This window comes from Panthera uncia, assembly GCF_023721935.1.
Source record: "Panthera uncia isolate 11264 chromosome B2 unlocalized genomic scaffold, Puncia_PCG_1.0 HiC_scaffold_24, whole genome shotgun sequence".
NCBI classification, from domain to species: Eukaryota; Metazoa; Chordata; class Mammalia; order Carnivora; family Felidae; genus Panthera; species Panthera uncia.
Genome location: NW_026057580.1, coordinates 118114320 through 118141268, shown reverse-complemented (window position 1 = coordinate 118141268; position 26949 = coordinate 118114320). Strand labels below are relative to the sequence as shown.

The window sequence follows — 26949 nt, the reverse complement described above, 5'->3', positions numbered from 1 at the left end:
GGAAGGAACATTTTTCTCCCAAGTGGGAGGGGATGTCAGAGACGACAAAACAGGCCCCGTGTGCCCTCAGCTCACACACACGACTGGAAAATCCTGACCGTGGAAAGGTCGGTGGGACCCGAGGCCTCCAGGGTGGGCCGCGTGGCCCCGGTGGGGCTCTGCCCTGGGGTCTCCTAAGGGCCAGCGCTGCGGCCCGACCTTGGCTGTCGGAAGGGCCACGGGCAGAGAGGACGACACAGAGCGCCGGCAGCTTGGGATGGGAGACGACCCTCCGGCTGGGCCACTGGGGGAGGCTGCCCGCTGCCCCCAGGGCTGCTGCCCGGGCCACACAGACAGGCCCGGCGGGGACGGCACCCTGGGTCAGCTTGTGGCCTCAACACAGAGAAAGGTATTGAGCCCTCACCTTGCCCCAGAGCAGGGCAGCGGGCGTGCCCCTGATGCCGGACCCACACCCTCCGGCAGAGGCCCCGAGCGTGACCCACCGCGGCCCGAGCCCCACTTGGCCCCACTGGGTGTGGCATGTCACACTGGGGAGACGTCATCGGGGTCCACGGGGGAGAAGGACTTGACCGAAACACGAGGCCCCGACGAGGCGGTGGCCGGGTTCCCTGGTCTTCCCCGACCCAGAGGGCAGACGGGTCACCTGCCCGGCCGTGCACAGCTCGCCCGCCACCGCCCACGCCCAGGCCCGCACCTGGCACCCGGGCTCCCCCATCCTGCTGGGACGAGCCGACCGAACTTCCGGAGGGAACCCGCTTCCCTCAAGGTCGGCCGATTTAAATGTGCATCTACAAGGCACCTTTTCAGAAACACGCGGGCGTGCGGAGCGGCCGCCACCGGGGCCACAGCGCTACCCGGGCTCCTGCAGACCACGGGGACACGGGCCGTCCAGGACTCTGCCCCGCCAGAAGCTACCCCGGCCGGACGGGCTCACCTGCGTTCTCTGCAGACGCTGCCCTGCCCCGGGGGCTGGGGGGCTCGGGGGTGCGGCCGCGTGGGGGTGCTGGGAGTCTTGCGCGGTGCGAGGCAAACCCAGGCCCGGCCCCAGGCGTCATTAGGCCCCCAGTGAAGCCTGAGAAGCCGGCCCTGCACCTTCGGGAAGCAGAGAGCTGGGGCCTGAGGGTCTGGGGAGCCTCGTCAGGACCCGCTGCACCCAGAGAAGCCCCTACGACCCCTTTCACACAAGGAGTCCACGGGCCCCCGGCCCCCACGTGCAGCCCCATGCACGCTCACGGCTCCGGCCCACGGCTGGTCTGTGAAGGCCAGCGCTGTCCTCGTCGTATTCCGCACGCACGGGGGCTGACACGTCGGGGCCACCAGGGGACCCCAGATGGGTCTGGAGACGCTGGGTTCGCCCCGGGGCTGAACAAGGTTTTATCTCTACCCTCGACGAGACCTCACTCCGAGCAGGGAGAGACACGCCAAGAAACACACGTACCTCTGAAGACGGACGCGCATCCTGGATAGGAGGAGCGGGTACGGAGAGCGAGCGGTCAGGGGCTGGCGGACACAGGGGTCTCTGCACACGAGGAACGGGGTCTAGGGGACGACCCATCACGTGAAGCAGACGCGTAGGCAAGACGTAGCAGGGCTGCTCTGGGCCGTCTGGGGACAAGGGGTCAGGGGCAAGAGTCTCCTGGAGGACATGGGAGCAGCAAGGGGACAGAGCTGCAAGACGGTGTATGTGTCCGTGCGGGTGCATGCGCCCACGGCTTTGTGTGTGACGTCTGCATGTCCGCAGGAGCCTCGGCGACTTGCCCCCACGGGCACCTACGGGGGCAGACGGCTGTCTTCACTCCGTGAGAAGCCCGGCGTGAGGAGCATGACTGGGGTCGGTCAGGTGTCATTTCGGTGCCCGCCGTCGAGAGCCTGGGACGCGTCATCTGAGCCTGTGACATGGACGCAGGACACGCCCGGCCCCACCGGCCTGTTGCGAGGACCGAGTGGACGTGAGGGACTTCGCAGGCAGCCGCGTGCAGGGACCAGGCTCCCCTGCCACTGTCGTTACCGCTCACGGGGGGGAAGAAGCCTCGGGAGGCGGTCAGCAGATAAATGCTCGCTGTCCCCAAACTTCCCGCTCATCACAGCAGAGCCCTCTCGTGGGCACGGCGACACCACTTGCGTGTCAAAAGCGGATCGTTCTGGGGCGCCTGGATGGTGCAGTCAGTTGAGTGTCTGACTCTTGATTTCGGCCCAGGTCATGGTTCTGGGATCGAGCCCCACGTCGTTCTCTGTGCTGACAGCTGGAGCCTGCTTGGGGTCCTCTCTCTCCCTCTCTCTCTGCCCCTCCCCTACTCTCTCTCTCTCTCTCTCTCTCTCTCAAAATAAATAAACCTTAAACAAAAAAAGGAGGTCACTCAGATGTCATGGAGCCTAACACGACATCAAGCAGACAGTCGTGGTTACTGATTGTTAACTTAACCGGTCGTTTCCTGAGCTAATAAAGAGATAAGGAGAAACCTCTGACGGCAGGCCATTTCTTCACAGCACGGAATTTTTACTTACTTTGGTAAAAATACTTCCAGAAAAAGACCTGAGGGAAACACGCGAAATTAACATCGACGTGAAAGTCAGAAAGTCTCTGCAAGTTCAAAGGTGGGCCAGAGTCACCCCCACCCCAGACCACGTCTGTGTTTGGGGGACGCCCTGCATGTGCACACGCTATTACGGGAGCCAGAGTACGAGGCTGCTGGCCATGTCTAGGCCGCGTCACCTCGGCTGCCGTGCCACGATGCCCTTTCGGGAATGAGTAGGTCCATGCATCTGCTCATAAACCGAGAAAGTACCAAACTGTGGTCAAAAGTTATGAGGAGCCCAGCCTGTGCCCCACCAGGTACAGGAGCCGTAAGGTGTCAGTTATGGGGGCCGCGAGGAGGGCTGGCGCAGCGAGGGCGACCCTCGGCCGGGGCACGGGACACGCGAGCGTCCCGGAGCGGGTGAGTGGGGGGTGGTGGTAGCACCCAGGGCGGGCAGCACCGCGTGTTCCCAGAGGAACGCGGACTGAGGGGGACCCGGAGCAGAGGCGCGGTGAGGACCAGGACTGACCAACAACAGCACACACCCTCACGGCCCGGTCCAGGGTCAGTATCCACCGGGGCCACCCCAACCCTGTGGGGCTCACCCTCTCAACGAGGCTCACGGATTGTTAGAACATTCCGAGTGAGGACGGTTATGTCCATGCAACTTGGCTTCTTACCGAACAGAACATCTGACAAACATTCATATACACCTGTGCTGCCCTTGAGCGAACTACTTGGTCCCTCCTGATGTCCGTTTCTTCCACTGTTCACTTAAATGGGGTGAGTGAGGTGGCCTCTGTGGCTTTGTTTTTAGTTTTAAGATTCCATAATCCCAGTAACACTCATCCATTATGGGGCACCCAGGTGGCTCGGTCAGTTAAGCGTCTGACTCTTGATTTCGGCTCAGGTCGCGATCTCACGGTTCACGGATCCGAGCCCCAAGTCGGGCTCTGTGCTGACAGCGTGGAGCCTGCTTGGGATTCTCTCTCTCCTTCTCTCTCTGCCCCTCCCCTGCTTGCTCCTCCTCTCAAAATCAGTAAGTGAACTTAAAAAGAAACTCCTAGCTAATACGCAAAGCATTTCCGAAAACGTGGCTTCTTCGTGAAACTTATTAAGTTGAAGAAATCACAGAAATGGCACTAAGTCACCCCCCTGAGCTGCGGTGATGAACAGGTTTCTTCATTTCCCTGAGATTCAGTATTTCATTTTCCCTTTTCCTTTAATTTATAAAATGAGGGGGCTGGGCTACACGACACTTAGGGTCCCTTCCAGCCATAAAACCGAACGGTCCTCCTCATCTAAATCTATCCGTTTTACCCTCTGTTCCCTGAACTTCTCTGTGCTAACTAGAGGCCCACAGCTCAAAGAATACTGACTTCCTGTTTTGTGAAACGAAAGCATTCTTAGAGAAATTTCGTGTTCAGAAACCATCTCCTACTTCTTTCACATTCTACAAATTAATTTTATATAATTCAAAGACAGTAAGTTACAAAACCTCTTATCTGGTAAAATTTGGCGACCGACTTTGAGATCTTACTAGATAGAAATAAAACAGTAAGCAAAATGATTCGAGAAAGTAGTTGACGCTCAATTTTATATTGAGAGGGAAACTGAGTAATGCTTTTTTATTTTTATGTTTTTTACATTTATATATTTTTGAGAGACAGAGACAGAGCGTAAGCAGGGGAGGGGCAGAGAGAGAGAGGGAGACACAGAATCTGAAACAGGCTCCAGGCTCTGAGCTGTCAGCACAGAGCCCAACACGGGGCTTGAACTCACAGACTGCGAGATCATGACCTGACCTGAAGTCGGACGCTCAACCGACTGAGCCACCCAGGCGCCCCCTGAGTAATGCTTTCTTAACTAAAACACAGTTTCAGATTTTACTCACTAATGTGTAATGACTCACATAACAAGAGTGATGCTCCTCCTGCTGGATGAACCACCAGGAGACCGTGTCATTTGTATTTATATTGCATTTCAATTAATAAAACTTCAGCAGTCAAACTGTACCTAAATTAATTGTTTTCTGGTTATTTATCTATTTGGTTTTTTTCTTGTTGTTGTTTGCTTCCTGTAGTTTGTTTTAGGAAAATAAGTAATGATACCATCAGAATACCAATGAACACACGAGGGCAAAACTCTTTACGGATTTAATAAATACTCATGGAGTACCCAGCACGTGTACATTTTCAGACTAGGGTGCTGTATTTTCCTTTGCAGGAATGGTCCCTTCTAATGACTCCTACCACCGAATGCCCCAAAGTGTACTGACCACAGCACAGGGAACACACTCATTAGCACGGCGATCGTATTCTACGTACCCAACAGCACGAGTAATATTATGTTACCTCAGCACAAACTCATGAAGCAAAAAATAGAGGGAATTTTAACTAATAAAGAAACACCCGAGCAAAAGAGAAATCCGTGCCCAGTCTGGCCTCTTACAGGAAATGACACAAGAGTTAAAGACAAACAGCTAATTTTCTAAAAATCTGGGAATAACACACAAATCACCACTTGTGCTTTGTTAGATAAATGTGCCTACTTCTATCGGAGAAGGTCATTAGTGAAAGTATCTGCTAAAAATAAAAGCTAGGGGCGCCTGGGTGGCTCAGTCGGTAAAGCGTCTGACTTTGGCTCAGGTCACGATCTCGCGGTTCATGGGTTCGAGCCCTGCTCGAGCCCTGTCAGACTCTGTGCTGACAGCTGGGAGCCTGGAGCTGCTTTGAATTCTATGTCTCCCTCTCTCTCTGCCCCTCCCCTGCTCACGCTCTGTCTCTTTCTGTCTCAAAAAATTTCTGTCTCAAAAACATTAAAAAAAAAAAAGTTGTGCCTTTCCATTAAAAGAATTGTATGTAAAGGGCATCTGGGTGGCTCAGTCAGTTAAGCAACCAACTTCAGGTCAGGTCACGATCTCGCAGTTCACAAGTTCGAGCCCCGCGTCGGGCTCTGTGCTGACAGCTCGGAGCCTGGAGCCTGCTTCGGATTCTGTGTCTCCCTCTCTCTCGGCCCCTCCCCTGATCACACTCTGCCTCTCTCTCTCTCTCTCTCTCTCTCTCTCTCTCTCTCTCTCAAGAATAAATAAATAAATGAAACAAACATTAAAAAAAATTTTTAAATAAAAGCTAAATGCAAGTGAAGCTCGTCTTACATTCGAGATCTCAACAGCAGCGGCTGTCTGCAAACCCCACGGCCGTCTGCGGTTTCCTTGTTACACGTAATTAAATACTATTTTTAATACTGCGAAATACCGATTTGATCTGACTTTCTTCAGACCCTCAGAAAGAACATGCATCCAGACAACTGACATAAAACAAACAGAATCCAGTAATTTCATGCCCCACGTCCATAAATCAACTGAACGTCGTCTTTTTGTGTCCTGCCCATTTAGGCTGATTTAAATCAAATTATAGCATGGGGTAACTTATGTAAACTGGCATTTCCTGAAACATCATTTTCAGTCCCACGAAACGGTGGAAGCCTGCATGGTTACCGTTGGTTAATTATAATCGACGGGTCAGTTAAGGCCTGAAAATCTGGTAACAGCCCGTGATGAGCAAGACACAAAAATGTGCTTCTCCCATGAGCTTATGTGCTTACTGTCAAAACCTGAAGCCTCTGACAATTCAGACTGCTTTTATAGAAAAATGCACATGTCCAGCGACATCGTTCAGAATAATTTGATACGTGTTCCTCAGGGAAAGCGTGGGCACAGCCACACCGCCCTTGCATGGGAAGCTTCCAAGATCCGGCAGTCAACCCGAAACATGCCATGTTTGGTCCATTTCCCACGCACTCATCGTGTGCTTCCGAAGAAAATCTAATGAGCTAACTTCTGGAAATACAGTGACAAGATTGAACGAGCTAACTTCTGGAAATACAGTGACAAGATTGAACACAACTAACTCCCCATCTCGGAAGTTCCTAAGAGAAGTACGCATCTTTATACACAAGGTAAAACGTTTCCCAATCATTTCTGAGGCAATAATTTTCAAATTGGATAAACATGTTTTCGATTTCCCTGCCATTTGTGCACACGTATCTGATGGTCAACCCTTTGGATTCTTCCCTTTCTCACCTCAGCCCCAGGGAAGCCGCAGCCAGGAGGGATGAGGGCCCCGTCCCGGGCAGTAACTCGTGGGGCTGGGGACAGCGATGGGAACATCAGGGACAGAAGCCACACAAGAACACATCAGAACGACTCCATCCCAAACCCTCCTCTGGAGCCTTCACGGCTCATCCCGCTTGTTGCCTCTCAGGCTGTAAATCGGTGACCGTTCCTGTCACAGAGAGCGTGTCTTGGGGCCTCCAGGTGGTGGGAACGTACCGAGACTCAGGGCCTCCCCTCAAGAGTCCTTCCAGAAGGAGTGTGTAAGGACGCAGGTCACGGGAGAGAATCAAAGTACTCTTAGTATCCTGAACTTAAAGAAATCTGAGGGGTTTGTTTTGGTTTTTTCGGAAATGGACATTAAAACGCACTCGGAAAAAAAAACACTTCCAAGCACAGGCCACAGAGCTGTGATCTCAGGCTGCCTTTGCGAACGCTTACGATTTTTTCACTGGAGGCTGATCACAGAATATTCGCGTTATTACTGAGTCTGTGGACCCTCAGCAGATGAATACTTTAAACCCAGAAGGACACTTTCTTTCAGTAAGTATTTTTTTTAAAAAACAGCAACATCTGAAAAGGCCCGAGGAAGCACACACGCGACCAACTAAGCACGAACGAAGATTACAGACAGAATCTGATTTCACGAAACCTGTAAACGCCACTAACCAGATGCCAGGCAACCCACCTCCTCCCCACAAATGTCAGAACAGTCGGCTTTAACACGTAAAAGTCGGTCAAACACTCCTTTGTAGCAAATGCAATCCACACAGCTTTCAGGATTTGGAACTAAATTAGCCAAGGGTTTGGTCATCTCTGAAATTTGGTCAAAAACAAATACTTGTTATCAATTATTGCTATATTTATACCAGAAGCTATAGTTTGTTTGGCATATTCAGAGAAACCGTTTAAAGAACTTAGGAAATTTAATAAAACCACCAAAATCTGAACTACATTTTGGCGGTCAGGTCACAAGAATTATTTGCATGACTCACTGGAAACTGAGGGAAAAGATGGACTCTACACACTGAACTTCCAGAAAGAGAAACCACTTCCTATGCCTATTAAATCCCTCCTCACAAAGCAACGTCGGGCCCCTTTTTACCTGAATTCTTATTGGTTTTGTTCTGCCGACTTTTAACTTGCTCCGTCCAAAGCGTGGGGTAACGGGACGCGATATCTAATAAAACAAAACAAAATGACGATTATTTTTAATCATCATGAAAACAGTCTCTCAGTTAAAGACCTCAGTAGGGAGCCTAAAAGCTGCAAAGTCAGTGGGCTAAATAAATACATATTCCACACTTTTAAAGATACTGTTAAACTGATCACATATTTGAGACAAAAGGAAAGAATAATATACATTTATAAAATGTTAGTATATGTTTTTTTTTTCTTTCTTCTTCCAAAAGTATAAGTAAAATTTCTATGGATCCAGAGTGGCTCCACTTGAGAGGAGTGGGGTTCAGGGAAAAGCCCTGATGTACGGAAACATGTCCTCGTGCCGTAAAGATTCACGGTAACACACGAGGTTTCGCTCAGGAAAGATTCATCCCAAACCACGCTATGCAAAATGCAACTCTGCGTAAAACAATTCAGGAACACATTGTTTTCAGCAGTACTGTGTCACAAGCCACTGAGTATTCGCCGTGCAGGCCAGTCACACCGCGGGCCCGAGAACACACGGGAGAGGCTGCCTCGGTCCCGGCCGCCCTTGGCCACTATCAGCCTGGAACCTCAGACGAGTTCTCGTCTGCGAAACGGCATCTGAGGACTCGGCGGGCTAATGACACCGTGTAGCCCGTGCCATGAAGACATCGTTACCGCTGTCACTGTTACCTGCGCACCCTCACTCCTTTTGGCCTGACAATTTGTGCCACTTTGGCAAGTCCCTCAGACGATCTGTTAAAGGCTAAGAATGGGAAAATCCGTCTTCGTCGTGACTACAAAATTCAAAACACCTTAGAAACATCCTCATGCGCATGACCTTACACAGCTTGCCTCCCCTGCCGCGTCGTGGCCAGCACGAGATGCGAAAGACACGAAGTCCGAGCAGGGAACAAGGCATGTGCTATCGTATGCTTCTGAAATATACATTTTATATTATCCAAATTATAAAATTTCAACTCCTCCATTTTGATTTGGGGGGGAAAAAAGAGAGACTTTTGCATCGTGCTGTATGTTATGCCACGGCCACATCCACAAGCCGTGCCCCGAAGCCACCGGGAAAGACAGCAGGTGTCATAAACTTGGAAGCGGCCAAATCCAGTCCACTCTGAGAGGACTCCCGGCAGGTAACCTGCCTGCACGTCCCAGGCCCGTCCGTGGCTGCCCCAGCGCGTCCGCGGTCCTCCCCCATAGGACCCTGTTTCAGGCTGGGCTCACCTCCCCCAGCAGGACCCTGTTTTAGGCCGGGCTCACCTTCTTCGTCTCCTTGAGGCTGAGTCTCCAGCGCTGGGGCCGAGGCATCATCTGAATTCAGAACGGAAAAGATTTGCAAGGAGACTACAATTATGAGAGTAAGTTCAGTAAGTGTGTATACGGGATGGAAGCTGAGGGCTCGCATGCACCCCACACACCAGCCAAACCACCACCCTCCCCCCCGCCCCCGGGGCGCACAGGGACGCGGGGCCCGGCAGGAGCCCGACCGAGACGGCACAGGGCGCCTGGGCGAGCAGCCACCTGACGGCTGGTGCAGGCTGCAAACCGGGCCCCGGGAGGAAGTGCTGGGATTCCCGTCCCTCGGAGCCAGAGTGGCTCAGGGCCCGTGAGGGAGAGACAAATGACCTAAGCAAGGGGCCACGGCAGTGGGAATGGGGGCTCACGTCAACAAAATCGGTGGGTTGGGGTGACCGGAGACAGAAGAGAGTTGGGGGGTGGACTGGGGTGGCTGGGGGAGCCCAATATCCCTGCTCTGCCCCCCCCACCCCATTTTGCCAGGGCAGGTATCTAAGGATCAGGCCCTGACTTGCTGCCCTGTGCACCCCTGAACTACCAGCCCCTCTGTCACCCCTGCAGGAGCTGGGAAGCGAGAGTCAACATCACAGAGCAGGACACGCGTGTGGGTGACGGAGCTGCTCTAACGCCATTTCTCTAGAGGCTGAGGCTACAGTGGATAATCTTTAATTAGCAGAAAGACTGTGGTTCCCTGGAACGGCGTCAGGTTCTAGAGAGTTCCGAGCCGTGGCGGGATGGCATGGAGAATGAGCTACGGGAAGTCTGCCCCCGGTAAGCGGGGCCCCCGTCAGGGACGCAATCACAAGGCACTTTGTGGGGCTGTTTCTCGCTCGAGCTTGCTCATGTGACCTCGTTATATAATAATTTGAGGATTAAAATACAATAAACAGTGCGGGAGATAAGGGCCAGCCACGAGGCTTATCTGTGATTCATGACTTTCCCAGATGTCTGGGGAATAAAGATGAAGTTTCTCATAAGTTCTTTTTGGGGGCAAACCAAAAGGCTTTTTTACAAAACTTCAACACTGAACAATCTTTTGAAAAAAGGCTTGCTCTCTGTCAGAACGCTGACAAAATGTAATGTCGCCTGTTCGAGAAACTCAAGTTCTAACACTGGAACAGCAACTGTGAACCGTTGAAGATCGTGTAATCCCTTCCAGAAACTACGATGAAACGGGGAGCATATCTACAGCAACCACACACGTTATGAGTGCTGTACATTTTCACCGAGGCCTGGACACATCACCTCTGTGGGGCCATCGGCCCATTCCCCAAATCACTGGCAGCCTGAAAACTCAGACTGGCCCACTCACGGCGACCCAGTGACCACCGTAGGCCTTCCCTCACCCCCCACCAACGCCAGGGGCCCTTCCTGTCAGCGTGACCCTGCTCACATCACTGGCCATGCTCTGGTCCCTTGTAGACTTCTGTCCCAACATAACAAACACGTGGGCACCTACTGAACTCGGCCTTGAGAAAATGAAACAAAACCGTGGGCAGCTGTGTGCTTTTTATTTTTCCCACTAGAGTGTGTAACGTCTCGTTTTTATCCATAAGCCAGTTCTGTTGCTTAATCTCAGGTATTTTCTCTTGTCGTGTGCATGTCCAGAGATCAAGAGGCTTCAGTAGAAGGAATGTATTCCTGCCCTACATGAACTTCTGTGCCCACGTACCAATTCCCTAGGGATTTTTGTTTCACTTTTACAGGGGATTCAACATGTGTTGCAAGGAACAGGTTTAGGAAACACCTTCTGAAATAGCGCTTCCTTTCCTTCCCTCCTCCCCTGAGCACCGGATTGATTTTCGCAATCATCAATACTGCCCCTTCCTGTTCTCTACAAAATACTGATATGCCCACCTCAGGATCTTAGAGACTCAGATCCAAGCCATTCATCTGACATTCTAGGCGACTTTATCCCCTTTTCCAGACGTAAAGTCTCGCTCCAGCCAGTGTTCTGACTATGCCCGCCCGTCACGTCTCTCCTATTTCCCTCAACTACGAGGTTCTTCTGTTCTACGTTATGCCTGTCCCCTCTCCCACCCCCTCTGTGGCCACCGGCACCTCCCCTTTCACGAGGCCACTCGTGTGCCGATCGGTGCCTGTCCCAAGCGTGCACCCGAGGGGCGCCCAGCTCTACCGTCCCGCCAGGGCAGCCACGGTGCCCACCGTAGTCTCAGGACACAATGAAGGCAACGTACTTGACTGAAACTCAGCTCTATCCGGCTTCATGCCCCTTTCTTTATCACCGGTTCCTACACTATAACCTACATCAGAGAAAAAGAGTTGCCTACAAGGTTGGTACTGAAACCTTTTCTTTTTTTCAGTTTTGTCTTGAAAATGACTTCTGACTTTAAAGGTCGATGTAACATAAAGAGGTGGGAGGGGCGAAGGTGGGGCTCCTGCAAGGTCACGGTGGGCGCGCTGTAGTTTGCGCAAGACGGACCCGGCTGCTACGGAAATGGCTTGTGGCTCTACCTGGCTCTCGTCACTACCGGTCCCAGGGGAGGCGACTGTCACAATGGGGAGAAGCACTCCTCTTTCTCATGAGGAAGAGTTGAGACCTCTTTCTCGGTGGCCCTCAGTATTACACTCCCGCATTGCACGGGGAACCCAAACACCACGCCTGAGCCTCTCCCCAGGCAGAGACTGTGGCACCGAGCAGCATGGACAGGTGGCCCCGACACAAGCCACGTCGGAAGGGTCCTCCCGGGGGCATATGTGGGTTACGTGCTCCGCACCTACAGGACCCTGGAGGTCCAAAGGCAGGAATAATACAGTGCGTTGAGTGAATATGTAATGAACCGTGTCAGCTCTCGTGTCGTTTAGTCCATATTTAAATTTTAACTCGAGGAGCTATTTTAAGGCAGAGACTGAATTAGCTTTGATACACTATCATCATGAAAATTCATTTTAAGATAGTTACCTGTTTTTCCTGTGCCTTCCCGTTGGGGTAACTTTTCATTTATGGAACCTAAGGGGGGAAAGAAGGAAGAAATCATCGTTGGCTCCCAAGTGCCCATCCACAGTTGTCACACAATGCTTCCTTCCACTTCCAATGGTTCACCGTGCTTGTCACTTTCTCATTAGGCTGCACAAGCCACCTAGTACCCAGAGGTGACCACCTCATCTGCCATCACAAGCCCTAAGCTAGTAAACCGAAGATTAGTTCCTACTTCTGTTGCTAACTAGTCGGCCACGTACCTGAGACACGCACTCTTTAATATACAACACGTCAGTCTCTTCACCTGAAAGACGTCATCATCCCCTTCACATACATCACCACGTTGGGGCAGCAGAATGAATTAGAATTAAAAAGGAAACATTTTTAAAGTAATAAAAGTTATGCAACCGAAGATACTTGAAACCCTGGTTTCGGCCGGATTTCGTTCCATAGAAAAGAAAGTTGAGGAGCCATCTTAGATTGTAGAAGAATGCAGGAAAACTCAGAGCTGACCGAGTAGTTCCCGGAGCGTTTGTGATGTCTCTGTTACACCGAGAGATCCGTGAGATAGATGGGCGGCCCTGTGCTCTCTTCCTGGCAGCTTGAAACAGCACAAGCACTGACTTCCTCCCGCACCATTACGATGCCTTCCCCCAAAGGAATAAAACAAAAAACCGTGCTCAGGACGAATTTGGAGTCTACCTGCTGATGGGCTGAGGACAGTCGGTGCAGGACTCACCGAGGACTGCCAGAGTCACATGCTGGGCTGCGTACCTAGTGCGGAATCACAGACACAGACGCGAGACCCATCGCTTGTCTTACGATCTTGAATGTGACATTGACGTACAAACCATCACTTAAACTAAAGATGTAAACCGTACGGTATTTTGAGACTATTTATCCTGTCTCTTGGGCCATAACGGTAATATAGTAGGAGACGTCCAAGCAGGTCACTGTAGGAAAGGATCTCACGGGACAGGCGTTCACACAACCTCGCAGATACCGTTGGTTCCCTGGAAGCCGGACGGAAGTCAGCAGGTTTACCGCAAGGGACAAAGGGCGGTCACGATAAGCACGTCTCGAGCACCGCCAACCTCGGGGAAGCCCACTGGGTCTGCCGCAAGTGCGCCCCGTCGGCCCCCAGCTCCGGAGGAGACACACTTCTTCCTCCAGCCCTGATTCTGGGAAATAACTGAGTCATCTGCAGGTGGAAGCTTTGCTCTCCAGGCGACAGAAAGGACCTCGTTCTCCGTAGGACGTCAGAACTGCTTATGGACGACCACGCCGGGTTACCGCCCTCCCGCCATTTGGGGAAAAGGTACATGGTTTCCAGGCTTCAGAACACAGGATTCTGCTTTTGGCAAGACTCCCTGGGATATAAAAAGGGGCCCACGGCGTGGCCCCGTCCTCAAGCCTTTGGGGCCTGCCTTTCTTAGATTTCTCAAGGAGCTTAACTGTCTTTCCTCCTCAGCTTACTGTTATCATGTGTTTCTGCAATGAGTCAAAAAATGTTTTCTACTTTTGCCTGAAAATGGTAGTATTCCAGTAATATTTCCGAATGTAACTATTTAGGCATTAACATTTTGAGCTACATGTAAATATCCTCCGTAATAATCCGACGCCCCGCACGAGAGGGCTTCTCCACAGCGTTGAGGACAGTATTTTGTAATGCAACCATCGAGGACCATACGCTGTGGATTCAGTCGGCTGAGAGGCCTGGGGAAAGGTCTCCCTCCGCCCGCAGGTCTGCTTTCTCCCAGACCAACCTCTGCCAAGCTTGCTCACCAGCCCCTGCACCAGTCCACGCAAAGATAATTCCATCCTGTTCTCAGTACGTAAGAAATGATTTTAAAGCACAGTCCAGTGTCGCTGCTAGCCTGCTCCCTGGTTCAAGGATTCTGCAACAGAATCTGAAGAGGTTCCAATCACCGCACCTTCCGAATGCCTCTGGACAAAAATCTCCCCAAGCTTCACCTCCTTCCCTGACATCCTGTCCCCAAGGGTGTGGAAAACCGCCAAGCACCGCCCTCCACGCAGCAACACCGCTATGCTGAGTCCAATCCGTGAAGCCAGAACCGGAAAGCAGCTCTTATCTGTCATTACAGCTCTCCAGAGATAAGGACTTGCTGGAGAATTCCCGAGGGCGTGGGACAGACGAAACTCTAGGACGTGGGCGCAGAAAGGGGTTTTGAAACGGGGGGCTCGGAGAGAGCGAACAGCTTCCTAAGCCACGAGCTGGTCGGCTGAACCTTCGAGGCCTGATCACTGCTCACGGACACAACTGCCCTCACATTCACGTTTCAGAGGACACAGTTGAATTCCCTCCGTTTGTGCGATCTCATCCCCTTTCAGTGCTATTTTGCTTTTTCTCTTACTGTTCAGTTTTGTTGGGAGATCACTGGCATATGAGACCATATCGATCCACGGCACACATCACAAGGACGGGGCTTCCCTGCATTGTGGACTGAACAGCAAGGTAAGTTTGACATCGTCGTTTCCTACAGATACAAATCATTTGATGCTATTTGAAAAGAGGTGGCTCTCTCTCTCTCCTCCCTGTGCCCCCCCCCCAAAATAAATAGATACACTTAAAAAGATATTTTAAAAGAGGTGGCTTTTTCCGCAATCAGGGTACGCGTCACTGGTGGAGGAAACCACAAAAACAATGCAGGGAGCACGATATCTATGGCGTAAGGGGAACAACGTGAGGCTCGTCATTCTGGGCGCCCGGTTCCAATGCAGCTGCCCTCGGGAGTACCGACCCGTTGCCAGAGCGGCCCTGATGGAGGGTGCCGTGTTCTGCTGAGAGCGGGTGCCCTCAGCAAACTCCTTCCCCAGCGCCAACCGCTCCTTAGAAACAGCGAAGGAGGGGGGTCTGGGTGCACGGCTCCGGAGGAAGGGAGAGGTTCCCGAGGTCAGCCCGCGGCGGGCCAGCTCGTGTCCAGCAGGCAGGGCGCGGGGCTCCTTCAGGGCCCAGGTGAACAAGCCACGCTGATTTATCCCTTTCTGGAAACTGCACATCCAGGGACAGATTTACATCAGAAACAGAGAGAGAGAGAGAATGGGAAAAAGAAAGAGAGAAAAGGAGCAGAGGAAGGGTAGGCTCCGCTCCTCCTGTACTTTCCGGACACGCATCTCGGCTTGGACACCCGCTCACCCATCTCTGCCGTGAGTCTGAGAATCCAGCCGATGCCGAGCTCTCTCGAAGCAGAGGCCCAGAGGCCCTGCGCCCAGAGACGGGCCCCTGCGTCCCACCAGCCCCTCCTCCGTCCGGCGAAAACCAGCGGGCTTTGCTCAGGAGCTGCCCGGCTGCTTCTGCCCTCCCGCCCCGAACAGACACCACGCGGTGCAGGGAGGAGGCGGAACCTGGGCCAGAGAACAACCCTGCCAGCTGCCGGCCCCGCCACCTGCTCAGGCGGCTTCCCCGTCCCGACCTCGGCTCCCTCATCCGAAACATGGGCAGCGTCGGGGGCCGCCCCCCGCCCCCTCCCGGTTGAACGAAGACGGGACACCAACAGGCAACAGGCACATGGGGGACGCTCGCTCCGTTGCCTGCCTGGTGCCTGGTGCCCACGCCACTGGGGCCTCTGTCTTCACACAGGAGGCTTTCATCTGCAGAGGGTGACACGGCCCGTGCGCCCCAGCGGGCCCCGCGGCCTCCACTCAGAGCAGGTGGCCAGGCCGGGCACGCTCTCGTGTGTTGCTAGACAAACAACAGGAGAGACGCAGCCCTGAAAGGTTTCGTCTACTTTGGGGAGACAAGGGCTAACTGGAAATTACTGGAATAAAGTACACGGTAGTTGTGTGCACGGCTAATCAACACAGTTCCTGCTGTGTGCTGCTCGTTGCTCTAAGTACGCCACACGCGACGTCACTTAACGCTGACGAGAGCCCTATAAAGTAGGTCTCATCGTGATGCCATTATACAGATGAGGAGACTGAGATCTGGGCGGGTGTCTAACGGGCCCGAGTCATGTAGCAGCATCCATGTGTGCACCGTGAGCCCTGGGGGGGCTGAGCGGAGGCAGGAAGGGGTGAACAGGCCCTGGAGGAGGAGGCAGCGGAGGGGTGGGGGGATGAGAGGCGGGCTGGCGGTGAGTGGGGACACGGCGTGTCCAAGGGGACGCCTGGGTCCTCGAGTGCACCCCGCAGGCTCCTGACCCCCATCACTCTGTGCACGTCCCCCAGGCAGGGACTCTCCTGTCACCTCGGCCTCCACAGAGCCTAGTGGAAGAGCCTGGGTAAGAGGCAGCCTGCACGGGACCTGTGAGGGCAGACGAAACCCTGCCGGCTCCAGACCTCCTGCCCTCAGACCCACCGACCTGGCGCTGAACGGGCCGGGGGTGGAGAGCGGGGGCAGGGAGGCCGGGCGTCAGATGCAGCGGGTGCCGAGGCCCAGGACGGAAACCCACACTGGCATCAGAGCTCAGAAACCCGCCAGCCCACATCGCGCTTCCGTCAAAGGTCTGCCCTACAGAGGGCGCCAGGCGTAGACACGTGGCTGAGCCAAGCTGCAGGGGCGGGGGGGGGTGGGGGGGGGGCCCGCCTGCCCCCAACTGTTAGTAAACCCGTAGAGCAGGGCCCCTGCCCACATTCCCTCCTCGGGTCGCTGGGACACCCGACCCCATTAACGCCAGCGTCAGGGCTGAGACACTGGACGGTCCAGAGACGACGTGACCTTCGCGATCGTTCCATGAGTTTGCAGAGCACTGGCAGGCAGCCCCCAGGCCCGCGTGCTGCCCTCCCAGGCAGGACCCTGTGCCGATCTGTGTGTTCCTGGCTCCCGCCCCACGGGACCTGCTTCGGGGAGCGTGGCTGCTCGTCCTCACGGTAGTGGCTGATCCAGTTTAAAACCAGCCCCACTATGGCGCTTCCTGGGTGTTGGCAGACGGTACAGGAGCCGCTTAGCCAACCCCTCGTCTTTCCTGGATGTAAGACTGGATGTCATGTACCCAGTGCACACAGAACGTAACAGCGGGAAGGATCGCCTGATACGAGACGGCGATGGGTTTCCATACCACGACTTCAACGACCAGACTTTTGGTACGTGCCTGAGGAACCCAGGCTTTAGAGTCATCGCAGAGAGAAACGCAGAGCTTTCTGCATTTTTAACCCCTGCCTCGGTTTACCCTTCCTATGGACTTCCAGGTCCCACGGGTGACCGGGAGTACAATGTTCACAATCAGGGCTCGCTTCCAACGGGCGAAGGTGACTCGCTCCCCCCGGACTTTCCCGGGTTTCCTTGCAGGTGACACCGCACCACCTTGAGTATGACGCGGCCCTGAACCCCACCGGCCCCCGAGAGGGTGGCGAGCGCTAACCTAACGCAGGTTTTCGTGAGGCTGGGCCCCTGGGGAGGCCAGCAAGGGAGCCCCTCTGTCTGCAGCAGCCGCCCCCGGGCCCAGGACAGAGACGCCTGCGGGCCTCGGTCCCAGTGGACAGCAGGGGCGGGGCTGTGCGGGAGCCGTGACGAGAGTGAGCCCTGTCCCCTCCAGGCTGACGGAGCCACAAGTCTTTTCTGAGCGCCTCAGATGCAGAAAGGGCCTGGTCCGCCACACTCCTCGTCCCCACAACCTCGGGCAAGGACAGGTTGAGCGGCCCCTGACCAGCCCCCACCCCCACCAGCCATCCTTTAAGGTTGGGTCATGCCCAGCAGGTGGGGGCGGCCCTGGGGACAGTGCTGGGCAGACAGAAAGCAGAAATGAGCTGCATTTGGGGCCCTGAGCCCTGCCCCCGGCACAACACGAACCCCTGTGCCCTGTCCCCCGGCACAACACAAACCCGATGGCCCAGGAGAGCAGCATCGGTCACCCTGGGCTACAAGGGCCCCTCTGAGCCACAGCCATGCCAGTCGGTGGTCACTGGTGGCCAGAGGGCCAGGTGACAGCTCCAAGCCTCCCCAGGACTCACAGGGCGGCTCCCCTCATCACCCGTAACCCTGCCCCAGGGAGGTCCTGGGGCCTCCTGCCCAGACTTGGGCCCCACCGTCGCCTTTGCCTGAGGCCCAGGCCGATCCCAGCAGCCACAGCCGACCTCTCGCCACCAGATGCTACTGTTCCCGCCATCACACACCCCGGGGTCCGGCCGCATGCCCTTTCCGTCTCAGGTGGCACAGAGCCGGTGACAGAGACAGGACCCCGGCAGGACGTTCAGGCCGCTTGGAGGAGACGCCGAGGCAGATACCGTGTCCCTCGCCCAGAGACAGCGAGGGGTGGCTGGCCGGGCGAGTGTCACCGCCAGGAGCGGGTCACCTGGAAGCTCCTCGGAAACCAGACACCCCAGCCTCTCTCCTCCGGGCCGCTCCGCGGACAGCAACTTGAGGACCGCGCTCCGCACAGGGAGGCCCGGCCCGTGCCTTCTGCAGGCCTGGTTATTACGTGCCACCATCCTCGTCACGTCCACGTGTCTGCGTCCAGTCCCGGCCGGGCCACGGCCACCTCCCGTTGCTCTTTTGTGTTTCTGTGGCCAAGAATCGAAGCCAATCGACCCGTCTCCTCTGAGCGAGCCTGCGGCCAGGCCCAGGCTCGCCCCGCGGGACGGAGGGCAGGTGGCGCTGGGGTTGCCTTCCTGGGCCTCGTCTCCTGTGCGGCGAGGCCGGTCCGGACTCCCTTGTGCAGGAGCGTCAGAGACCAGGAACGCTCTGAATGTGCCGTCTGCCGGGCTGAGCGCCGACGGTCCCGCAGCTGAGAGCTTCCTTCTCTGCGACGGCGGAGGAGGGGTATGTAAGTCTTTCTTCACACAGCCCGAGAGTATCTTTCTGGATTTATCTCCCGTTGGCGTCCGTGTAATGCCTATGATGGCTGTTTCCTATGCTTCCGTGTATGCGTTGGAGTCTCAATTTCACGCACATCAGCGGGTACGTCGCTGGCACAGAGCCCCACAGCATCGTGGACGGCTCCCCGGCACGGGAGCTCGGCCGCCGCACACACAGGTGCCATAAAAATAAGTTCTACTTGTTCAAAAAAGTTCAAAAGAAAACACACATCCTTGTTTGTTTTTGCGTAGAATGTCTCTGGAAGGACACAGCCACTGGGGGTGGGACGCAGACCTCGGGCCCATCACTCTGGCAGGATCTCTTGATTTCTTTTACAGTTTTAGTAAATATTAGAAAACACGACAGAACAGCCATTGAGGCACAGGTGTGGAAAAGGACACCCTAAAGTGCTAAAGTCGTGAAAGCCTCAATTACAAACTAGCCACCGTATCAAATGCACAGTCAAGTACAATAATCGAGCAGACTGTAACACAAAAATAAAAACGCAACGGGGCACCTGGGGGGCTCAGTCGGTTGAGCGTCCATCCGACTCTTGATTTTGGCTCAGGTCACGATCTCACGGTTCGTGAGTTCCCGCCCCACCTCGGGCTCCGTGCTGACAGTGCGGAGCCTGCTTGGGATTGTCTCTCCCTCTCTCTGTGTCCCTCCCCCACTGTGTTCTCCCTCTCTCTTTCTCTCTCAAAATAAGTAAACAAGCATGTTTTAAAAAATAAATTAAAAATGCAAGTATCGGATACCTGAAAGCACTCTTTTTCCCCAAAAGGAAAATTAATAGTAAAAGCATTAAGTATTTTTCCAAGAAGGAAAAGTAACCACAACAAAATACCATCAGCACGTAGTTGAATAATTCAATACCAAGTCCAAATTAACAAGGAACGGGTGAGCAGACCCAAGGCAGGGCCCTGAGAGGTCCCCAGCGGGGACGGGCAGCAGCCAGCCAGGCCCCCGCGGCCACCAGGACTCCCACATGAGGGGCCGGGCCACGGCCGCTGCTGCCCAGAGCCCGCCGACCCACAGGTCCTCAGACTGAGTCTCAGGCAGGCTGCGGAGTCCTGTTTGGTGTAAAAACCACACCACGTGACCCTCTCCTTGAATAGTTGACTTCGTTTTTTAAAGAGATTTTCAGCATCAATCCACTACCTTCAGAAAGTTTATCAGAACGTTCACGTACCTTGTGTCGGCTGTACCCCATGACTACTTGCACCTCACCAGGGGTGTAAAACAAATTTCCTCAACGCTTCAAAACTGGTCACAGGGGTCCCTGACGATTTATATTTTTCTCTGAAACAAATCTTGGTGAGTGGCGTCTACACAGCAGCCCGGCAGCCCAGGGGGGCCGGCTGGTTTTCGCGCCACGGCAGGGCGCGCTCCCTCCGGGTGTACCTTCCCCTCCGTTAAAGCCGTCTGTGCATACGGTCCCTTGCCAGTGTGCACCGAAACATTCTGTTTTGCTACCATTTTTGGGGAAGAGGATTGTTAAGCCTTAAGAAAAGGCCATTTTGAGGGGGGGAAAGGGGGCTCCTTCTGATCGGTGACCTTTCCAATTCACACAAAGCAGCTTTGGACTTGCATTTCCGTCCTTTTCATGAAGAAATGCTTCAGAGACGTTAGAAGCCAGCTGTAGCTGTTCATTTCAATATTTGGAAACTCGGTTGTGCTGGATATTTCCTTCAAATTCCTCAGCTGTGCAGGGTCCTGAACTTAGTGCCAGGGAAATTCATTAGTGAAAAACGAACAATTAGCTTCTATGAACATAGTGCAAATTTTCAGAAACGATTAGCACAGTCACAGAAATGTGAATTTCCTCCACGCCAGGCAGAGGCCAGAACGGCAGGCGTTGTGGACAAACGGGAGGACCGCAGACCCGCCTACCGTGTATCACGCAGGCACATTGAGGGGCTCCACGGAACCCCACGTCCTCTGGCATTCACGCCTGGGCCTTCGCAAACCCAAACGTGTAAGCTGCCCAGGTAAGTAATTGGAATGTGTGAGTGCCGTCGGCCCCAGGAAAGGACCGTGAACTTACTCCTTCCTGTCCGGGGAAAAGCAAAGGCTTCAATAATTGACACGGAGGGAGAGATGACACTGGTCACAAAACTTGCCAGGAAATAATCAGGGCCGGAGAGGTGGCTTTCTGTCCCGCGCCACAAGAAGGCGCTGGAACACGGGGTGTGGCGACGTCAGGTTGAACAGGATCTCCGTCCTGCACTCGAGAACTCTCCCCATAACCCACCCTGGTGCAAGACGGGGTGGGGCGGGCGGATCCCAGGAGGGCCTCAGTCACGGTCGCGGGACGTCTCCCCTCCGCGCCCCCGTATCCCCAACTCTGCAGCTGACTTCAAACACATACCCCAAGCTGAGCTACATACGAAGATTCTGGGGGTACTGAAATATGAAGAAATCGTGCACACAGGTTCAGCTTACAGGGTCTCAAACCGCTTGGTACTCTTGCCAGGAATAAGCCCTTGGCCACGGTGCACAGTTAGGGAAGGGACGTGAGATTAAAGACCCTGAAGCTATTTCCAAATAATAGCGAATAGGCGAACTATAAAAATCCTCCCTCGGAGAAAAGTCCTTTGTCTCTGACTCCAACCCAGCCCCCAGCAAAGTTACTCTTCAAATCGTTAGAAGGAGGAGGAGAACACATCCTTACAGAATAAATACAAACCAGCTGTGTTCAGATGGAGACACGTTGACCTGGCCACTCACCAGCACAGACGACGGGGGCCACGCTCAGCGCGTTCCCTGTCATTTCCTTCACCTCCGGAGCGTCCCCGTGCAGGGAAAGACCCTGTGCAGAAAGCCGTCTGCAGACCCAGGGGTCTCGATCAACAGGCCAAGGCGAGCTATAAATCCCCAAGCCAGGAGGAAGGAACACCCGCCTTCCGGCAAGCAAGGCCTGGAGTGCACCTGGATGCAGCTCAAAGAGCAGCTTTTTGGTCCTCAATACGCTGCCTGCCACGGACATTCACGCTCTCCGCACAAAGGGAGAGACCTCCCACCATCCTCCAGGCCTGCCTCAGGCGCAAGATCAGCGAAGAGGAAAGCAAGAAGCAGGAACCATGTAGGATAAACGGTAGGAACAAGACCATTCCGCTCCCTTTTTATGCCAGACTTTCCCAGAACGATCTCTCCCTCACCTGTCCACCCCTGCCGTGTGCCTGCAGCTCCTGGCCCGAGACCACGCGTCTGCAGACACCTCAACGCCACACGCACCTTGCCTGGCAAATCCTCAACAACAGATAAATTAGTCAGCGATAACAACGAACGGATTCCTCGGGAGAAAGGTACGGCTGGATGTGCCCCTTTAGCCCTAGGTTACGGGTCACGCACGCTACGATTTACTAAAGCGGAATCTTAGTACTGCGTTAGGGGTTCGCCAGGTTCAATAATCCAGTCATCAGGACGGGGTGTCAACTGGGCAGAAGGGCCGGGTCCACCGCATCCCCTGAAGCCTCTGCCTCTCACAGCCCGAGCGCCACTCACCCGGCGGCCGTGGCTGGAAACACCAAGCAGACCACCCACTAGCTGTGACAATCTGAGCGGGGTCCTCGCCCCAAGGGACCATCCTTGACCAGAGCTGGTTATAGACGGCAGGTCTGCAGAAGTAACACCGAGGTGTTAATGTGGTTGGGGGGCCGCAAGTAGCCTCCTGCCCTCCGAGAACCTTCGACAGTACCTCCACGTGGCCGTGGATTTCAAACAGGGACTTACATTCTCAGCAAGGCGTTCAAGGCCCATGGACTTACGTCATTGCACGTGGCTGAAAATGTGGGCTATGGAGGCAGAAAGACATAGATTTAAGTCCTAGCTCTGTCCCTTAAAGCACGGAGGACTTGGGCACAGTCCTCACCTGTAAAATAGAAGGTAACCCACCTCCCACCCAGGCTGCTGTGACGCCCAACACACGGCGGGACCCCACGAGTGGCGGCCACCAGGCCTGCCACCCCCTGCTGTCCCAGAACATCGCGGAGGGCAGACGCTGAGGCCATTCGTCCCCAAATCCTCATCCACACCTGTCCCAGCCTCCCTTCCCGCCTCGGTGCGGCCGTCCTCACAGGGCTCCTGAGGCATCTAAACCCCCGCCCTTTCCCCCCGGGAAGATCCTCAGGGAGATGTGTGACCTCACGAGGAATTTAACGCACTTGTAACTTTCCACACCTTTTTAAATCCGTGAAGTCCTGCACTCGTGCCTGAAAGAACATAAACACACCAGCAGAGCATGATGGACTGTTGTCAAAGACGCAGAGAAACAGCTTCCGGGGCAGGAGAGAGAGTCCCCACGTCCAACCCCCTTTCCAGCCAACACCCCTCTCTGCACCTGTAGTCGCCGTCCTGGCGGTGTGATCACCCCTTCCTCATCTGCCTCTGCGGCTTCCCACCCGAAGAGGCTTCTCGAAGTGCCAGGGGTGAGTTTTGTCTGGTGTTGCATTTTAAATGGACCCGTGTGTCCTGTGTTTCGGTGCATCCACTCGGGACCACACTGGAGCCCCATGTCGGCACGAACCGAGCGAACCACGACAGGAACCACGGACATCCAGCCACTGCCCGGATTTGGTGGTTACAGCAAATGCTGCTGTGGACGTCCTGGTGCCAGTCTCTGTCCTGCCGCAGACGTGAGTGCTTTTCTCCGTAGCCGTTCTGCGTCCTGCTACCCGCACGGGAAGGGCGCGTGGGTTCTGCACCGGTGGCTCCGGCAGCCGTGGGAGGTTCTGTGGTTCCACGGCCTCGCCGGCACGTCACGGATCGCTTTTTCTTGGCGGCTAACGGGGTGGTGTGTGGGGACCCGACTGTAATGTTCACGTGCGTTTCCCTGCTGCATGAGTCTCAACCCCGTCTCCCGTTCGCTGGCCATCAGCTTCCCTCCTTTATAACGTGCTGCCTGCTTAAGGCTTTGGACCACTTTTGGCTAGAGTCGTCTCATTTTTCTTATCCATTAACAGGAGCCTGGGTATTCTGTACTAATGGCTTAAAAATACATGTTTATGGAATATGTTTCTTTCGAAGGTCCTCCTGGGAGAAGGGAGGAGGAGGAGGATCGGGGGCAGGGGCTCTCGTGTGCCGCTGAAACCTCGCCAACACGCGGATGTCTGCCTCCCTCCGCTGCGGCCTGCCTCCGTGGTTGCGCGTGTTCACGACAAACACACACACGTGCACATTCTAAGTGACGGTCACTCTTTATGGCTACGTTTTAAATCTCTTCTCCCAGTGTTTACATTTTTATAGCATGAATTTACAGGATAAGCCTGGTGTGAACTCCAGGGCGAAAGGTAATTGTTGAACACTGAGGCTAACCCAGTTTTAGTAAACCGGGCGGGAGTCACGGCCATCCTTCACAGCCATGGCTAAGGGACTCTAGCCATGAGGCACACCGGCTACGAGACCAGTGGAGAGAGGGGGATACACGCGGAGAGGGAGTCCCTGGCTGTGTGCAGATGAAAGCTGGGCCCTCCGTGGTGCGTCTTAGTGTCACGGCCCCGTGCAGAGCGCCGCCCTATCGCCCTGCCGTGCTGCACGACCTGGGAGGCTGTGTCAGCATCTGGGAAGAAGTTAAGCCATGCTGTGCTAGAGTCCGTCATAAACTGTTCGTGTGTGTGTGTGTGTGTGTGTGTCTGAGCGTGACCGGGCATCGCGCGTGCGGGCGTCGGCTCCTGCATCCGGAAGCTCCCTGGTCTGACTTTCTCAACAATCCCCACGACCTGCGGAGCTTCTGAGCACAACACCTGCTCTCCACGTTCACGTTCGTGCAGAATAAGAGCACGGCTACGGCGGGGGGCTGACGGGCCTTTTCCGCAGCTGCCTGGAAGTTACTCAACGCGCCAGCGGCAGCAGCAGGCGTGAGGCCACTGGCCTCACTGGCCACTGGCCAGGCCCCCTGAGGTCACAGCCCCAACCCCGGGGAAGTGGAAAGGGACGCTCACCTGCAGAGAGAGGGTCTGAGAGGGCAGCCGGCCCCGTCCTCACCCCAACTCTGCCCTGAAACACGGGGCTTTTCCTGAGGTTCCCACACAACAGCTACCGGACTTCTGAGCAGACTGTTGTCCATCATCCATCCGTGGACCAGAAAACCCACACGGGCACTGAGAAAATGGAGCATATCTATAGAGTCAAATTATAATTACCGATGCCTGCTTGGAAAAAACTGCCCAGTACAGTGGTTTGATTCCAAAAACAAAGGACTGTTTGGAGAACGTAAGAAATTCAGCCGATTCTGTACATAAAGACCTTCCCAATAAAGATCTTTCAGACGCAGCTTAATTTTTCAAACGGTACCACTAAAATCACAGAGAACGGGTATCCCCTGGCTTTCTCCTTTGTACAATAAGGCTCAGTGCAAGCTGGTGCCACACGCCAGAGGTGAAGTAAGTCTGTGAAAGTACGTCCCAGAGCGAGGGACACACACGGAGGCCGACAGTGTGTGTTCATTCCCCCCCTTACTCCACGAGTCTGCACAAGAATTATTACGTGCAAATGTTAGCTCGCTAAAAATATTTGTCAGCAACTTTTAGCTCTTGGATAACAAAATAGTTATTTGAAATAAATATATTTTAATTTCGCGTTATGCACACCCCGTGGCTTTTAAGCGATGACCAGTCACTGGAAATATTAGGTTTCGCGTCGCTGTTAATCACAGACGTCATCAGGCTGCAGCGGTTATGAGTTCTGGCCTGTGCCTTGGCTGCTGGTGTAAGCGTCTGAATCATGAGCAGAATTCCTAATTAGAAGATGCCTGACCTTTAAATAAAAAAAGGAGTCTAGAAGTAAATCCTGAACGCAAACGTTTCAATATTTCCCATGAAAAATCAGGACTAGGCTCTGTCCTTTATTATCCCCGCGGCTACGTGCTACGACAGTCTAATGTAGGGACCGTGATGCAAAGGTCATGAGGCCCCTTCACAGATGCGCCGATAGGTCCTCTCGGCCAATTAATCACAACTCAAGGGGCGACTGGGTGGCTCAGTCGGTTAAGCCTCAGACTTATGGTCTCACAGTTCGAGCCCCGCGTCGGGCTCTGTGCTGACGGCTCGGAGCCTGGAGCCCGCTTCGGATTCTGTGTCTCCCTCTCTCTCTGTCCCTCCCCTGCTTGCACTCTGTCTCTCTCAAAAATAAATAAACATTAAAAAAAATCCTTTTTAAATCACAACTCAAGCTGAAAAACATTCTCAAATAAAAATGACGTGAATCATTTATATCATTTTCGGTAAAATATTAATGGAAAACGGACCATTCCGTAAGTCACTCTCCTGCCGGTAAGATTACCTTCGGTGCATTAGCTCTCTTATGAGTAATAAAGCAACACAAATAAACCATCTGGGGATGGACCTGTGAAGAACGGTCCTCTTTCTCTTTGCAAACGTATACACATAAAACCAGAACTTTCCTTTTTCTTTTTTGCCAAAGAAAACACGTGGGGATTTGCACTGCTGACTACAGCCCTTGTGGTCGTTCCTAAAAGACTAAGAACCCTGAGTCGAAGAACCTACCAACCTTCAGACCAGGGCTTCGGCTGGGAAAGCCTCTTGAAACCGTTTTCATCCTGTTTTAGGCTCTGTCGGCGACACGAGCCCAGCGCCCGCTAGCCCTCACCACCACCTACACTGCATTTCTTCCGAACCGCGAGCACACAGGCGTGGAGGGTCAGGACGCGGCGCGCGAGGGCACCTACCGGGGCACCGGGGCGTCTTGTGGGCCACGGCCGTGCCACTGACGGGCCTCCCGTTGGGCGTGACGCACCAGCAGTATCCCGTGTAGCTGTGACACTGCACCTGCGGGACGGCAGGACGGGGTCAGCTCGCTGCCGTGCTCGAGGCGGCCCCGCTAGGAGGCCACGTGCCTCTTACCTGGCTGCATCTGGACATAGCGACAGACGGGCGGCCCCGGGACCCAGGGGTTTGTACGCGACCCAGGCGCTTCTGCCGCGCACGCCGGCTCGCCGCCTCTGAGACGGGCCCCAGCAATCCCGAGACAGGCTCGGTGTCTCCCCACTGCGCCCAGACCGCGATGAGGGAGGGACGGCGTCCATCCCGCCCCCGAGGTCTCCCCAGCATCCTGCCTGCCCCCGGGGTCTCCCCAGCACCCCACCTGCCCCCTGGGGTCTCCCCAGCACCCCACCTGCCCCCTGGGGTCTCCCCAGCACCCCACCTGC

The 26949-nt window shown here is 54.5% G+C and overlaps 1 protein-coding gene across 4 annotated transcripts in view; it reads right to left on the bottom strand.

The window, feature by feature from the left end:
• SMOC2 (SPARC related modular calcium binding 2) overlaps positions 1-26949 on the bottom strand; it is a 161011-nt gene that overhangs the window by 77956 nt on the left and 56106 nt on the right. For 2 of the 4 annotated variants that reach the window (XM_049654606.1, XM_049654607.1), the window contains exons 4-7: positions 26470-26569; positions 12011-12058; positions 9052-9135; positions 7736-7810 (exon numbers count right to left, since the gene is read on the bottom strand). In XM_049654606.1, coding sequence (XP_049510563.1) covers positions 7736-7810; positions 9052-9135; positions 12011-12058; positions 26470-26569 — 307 coding nt within the window. The remainder of the gene's footprint in view (positions 1-7735; positions 7811-9051; positions 9136-12010; positions 12059-26469; positions 26570-26949) is intronic. The other 2 variants (XM_049654608.1, XM_049654609.1) reach the window with 1 other exon arrangement.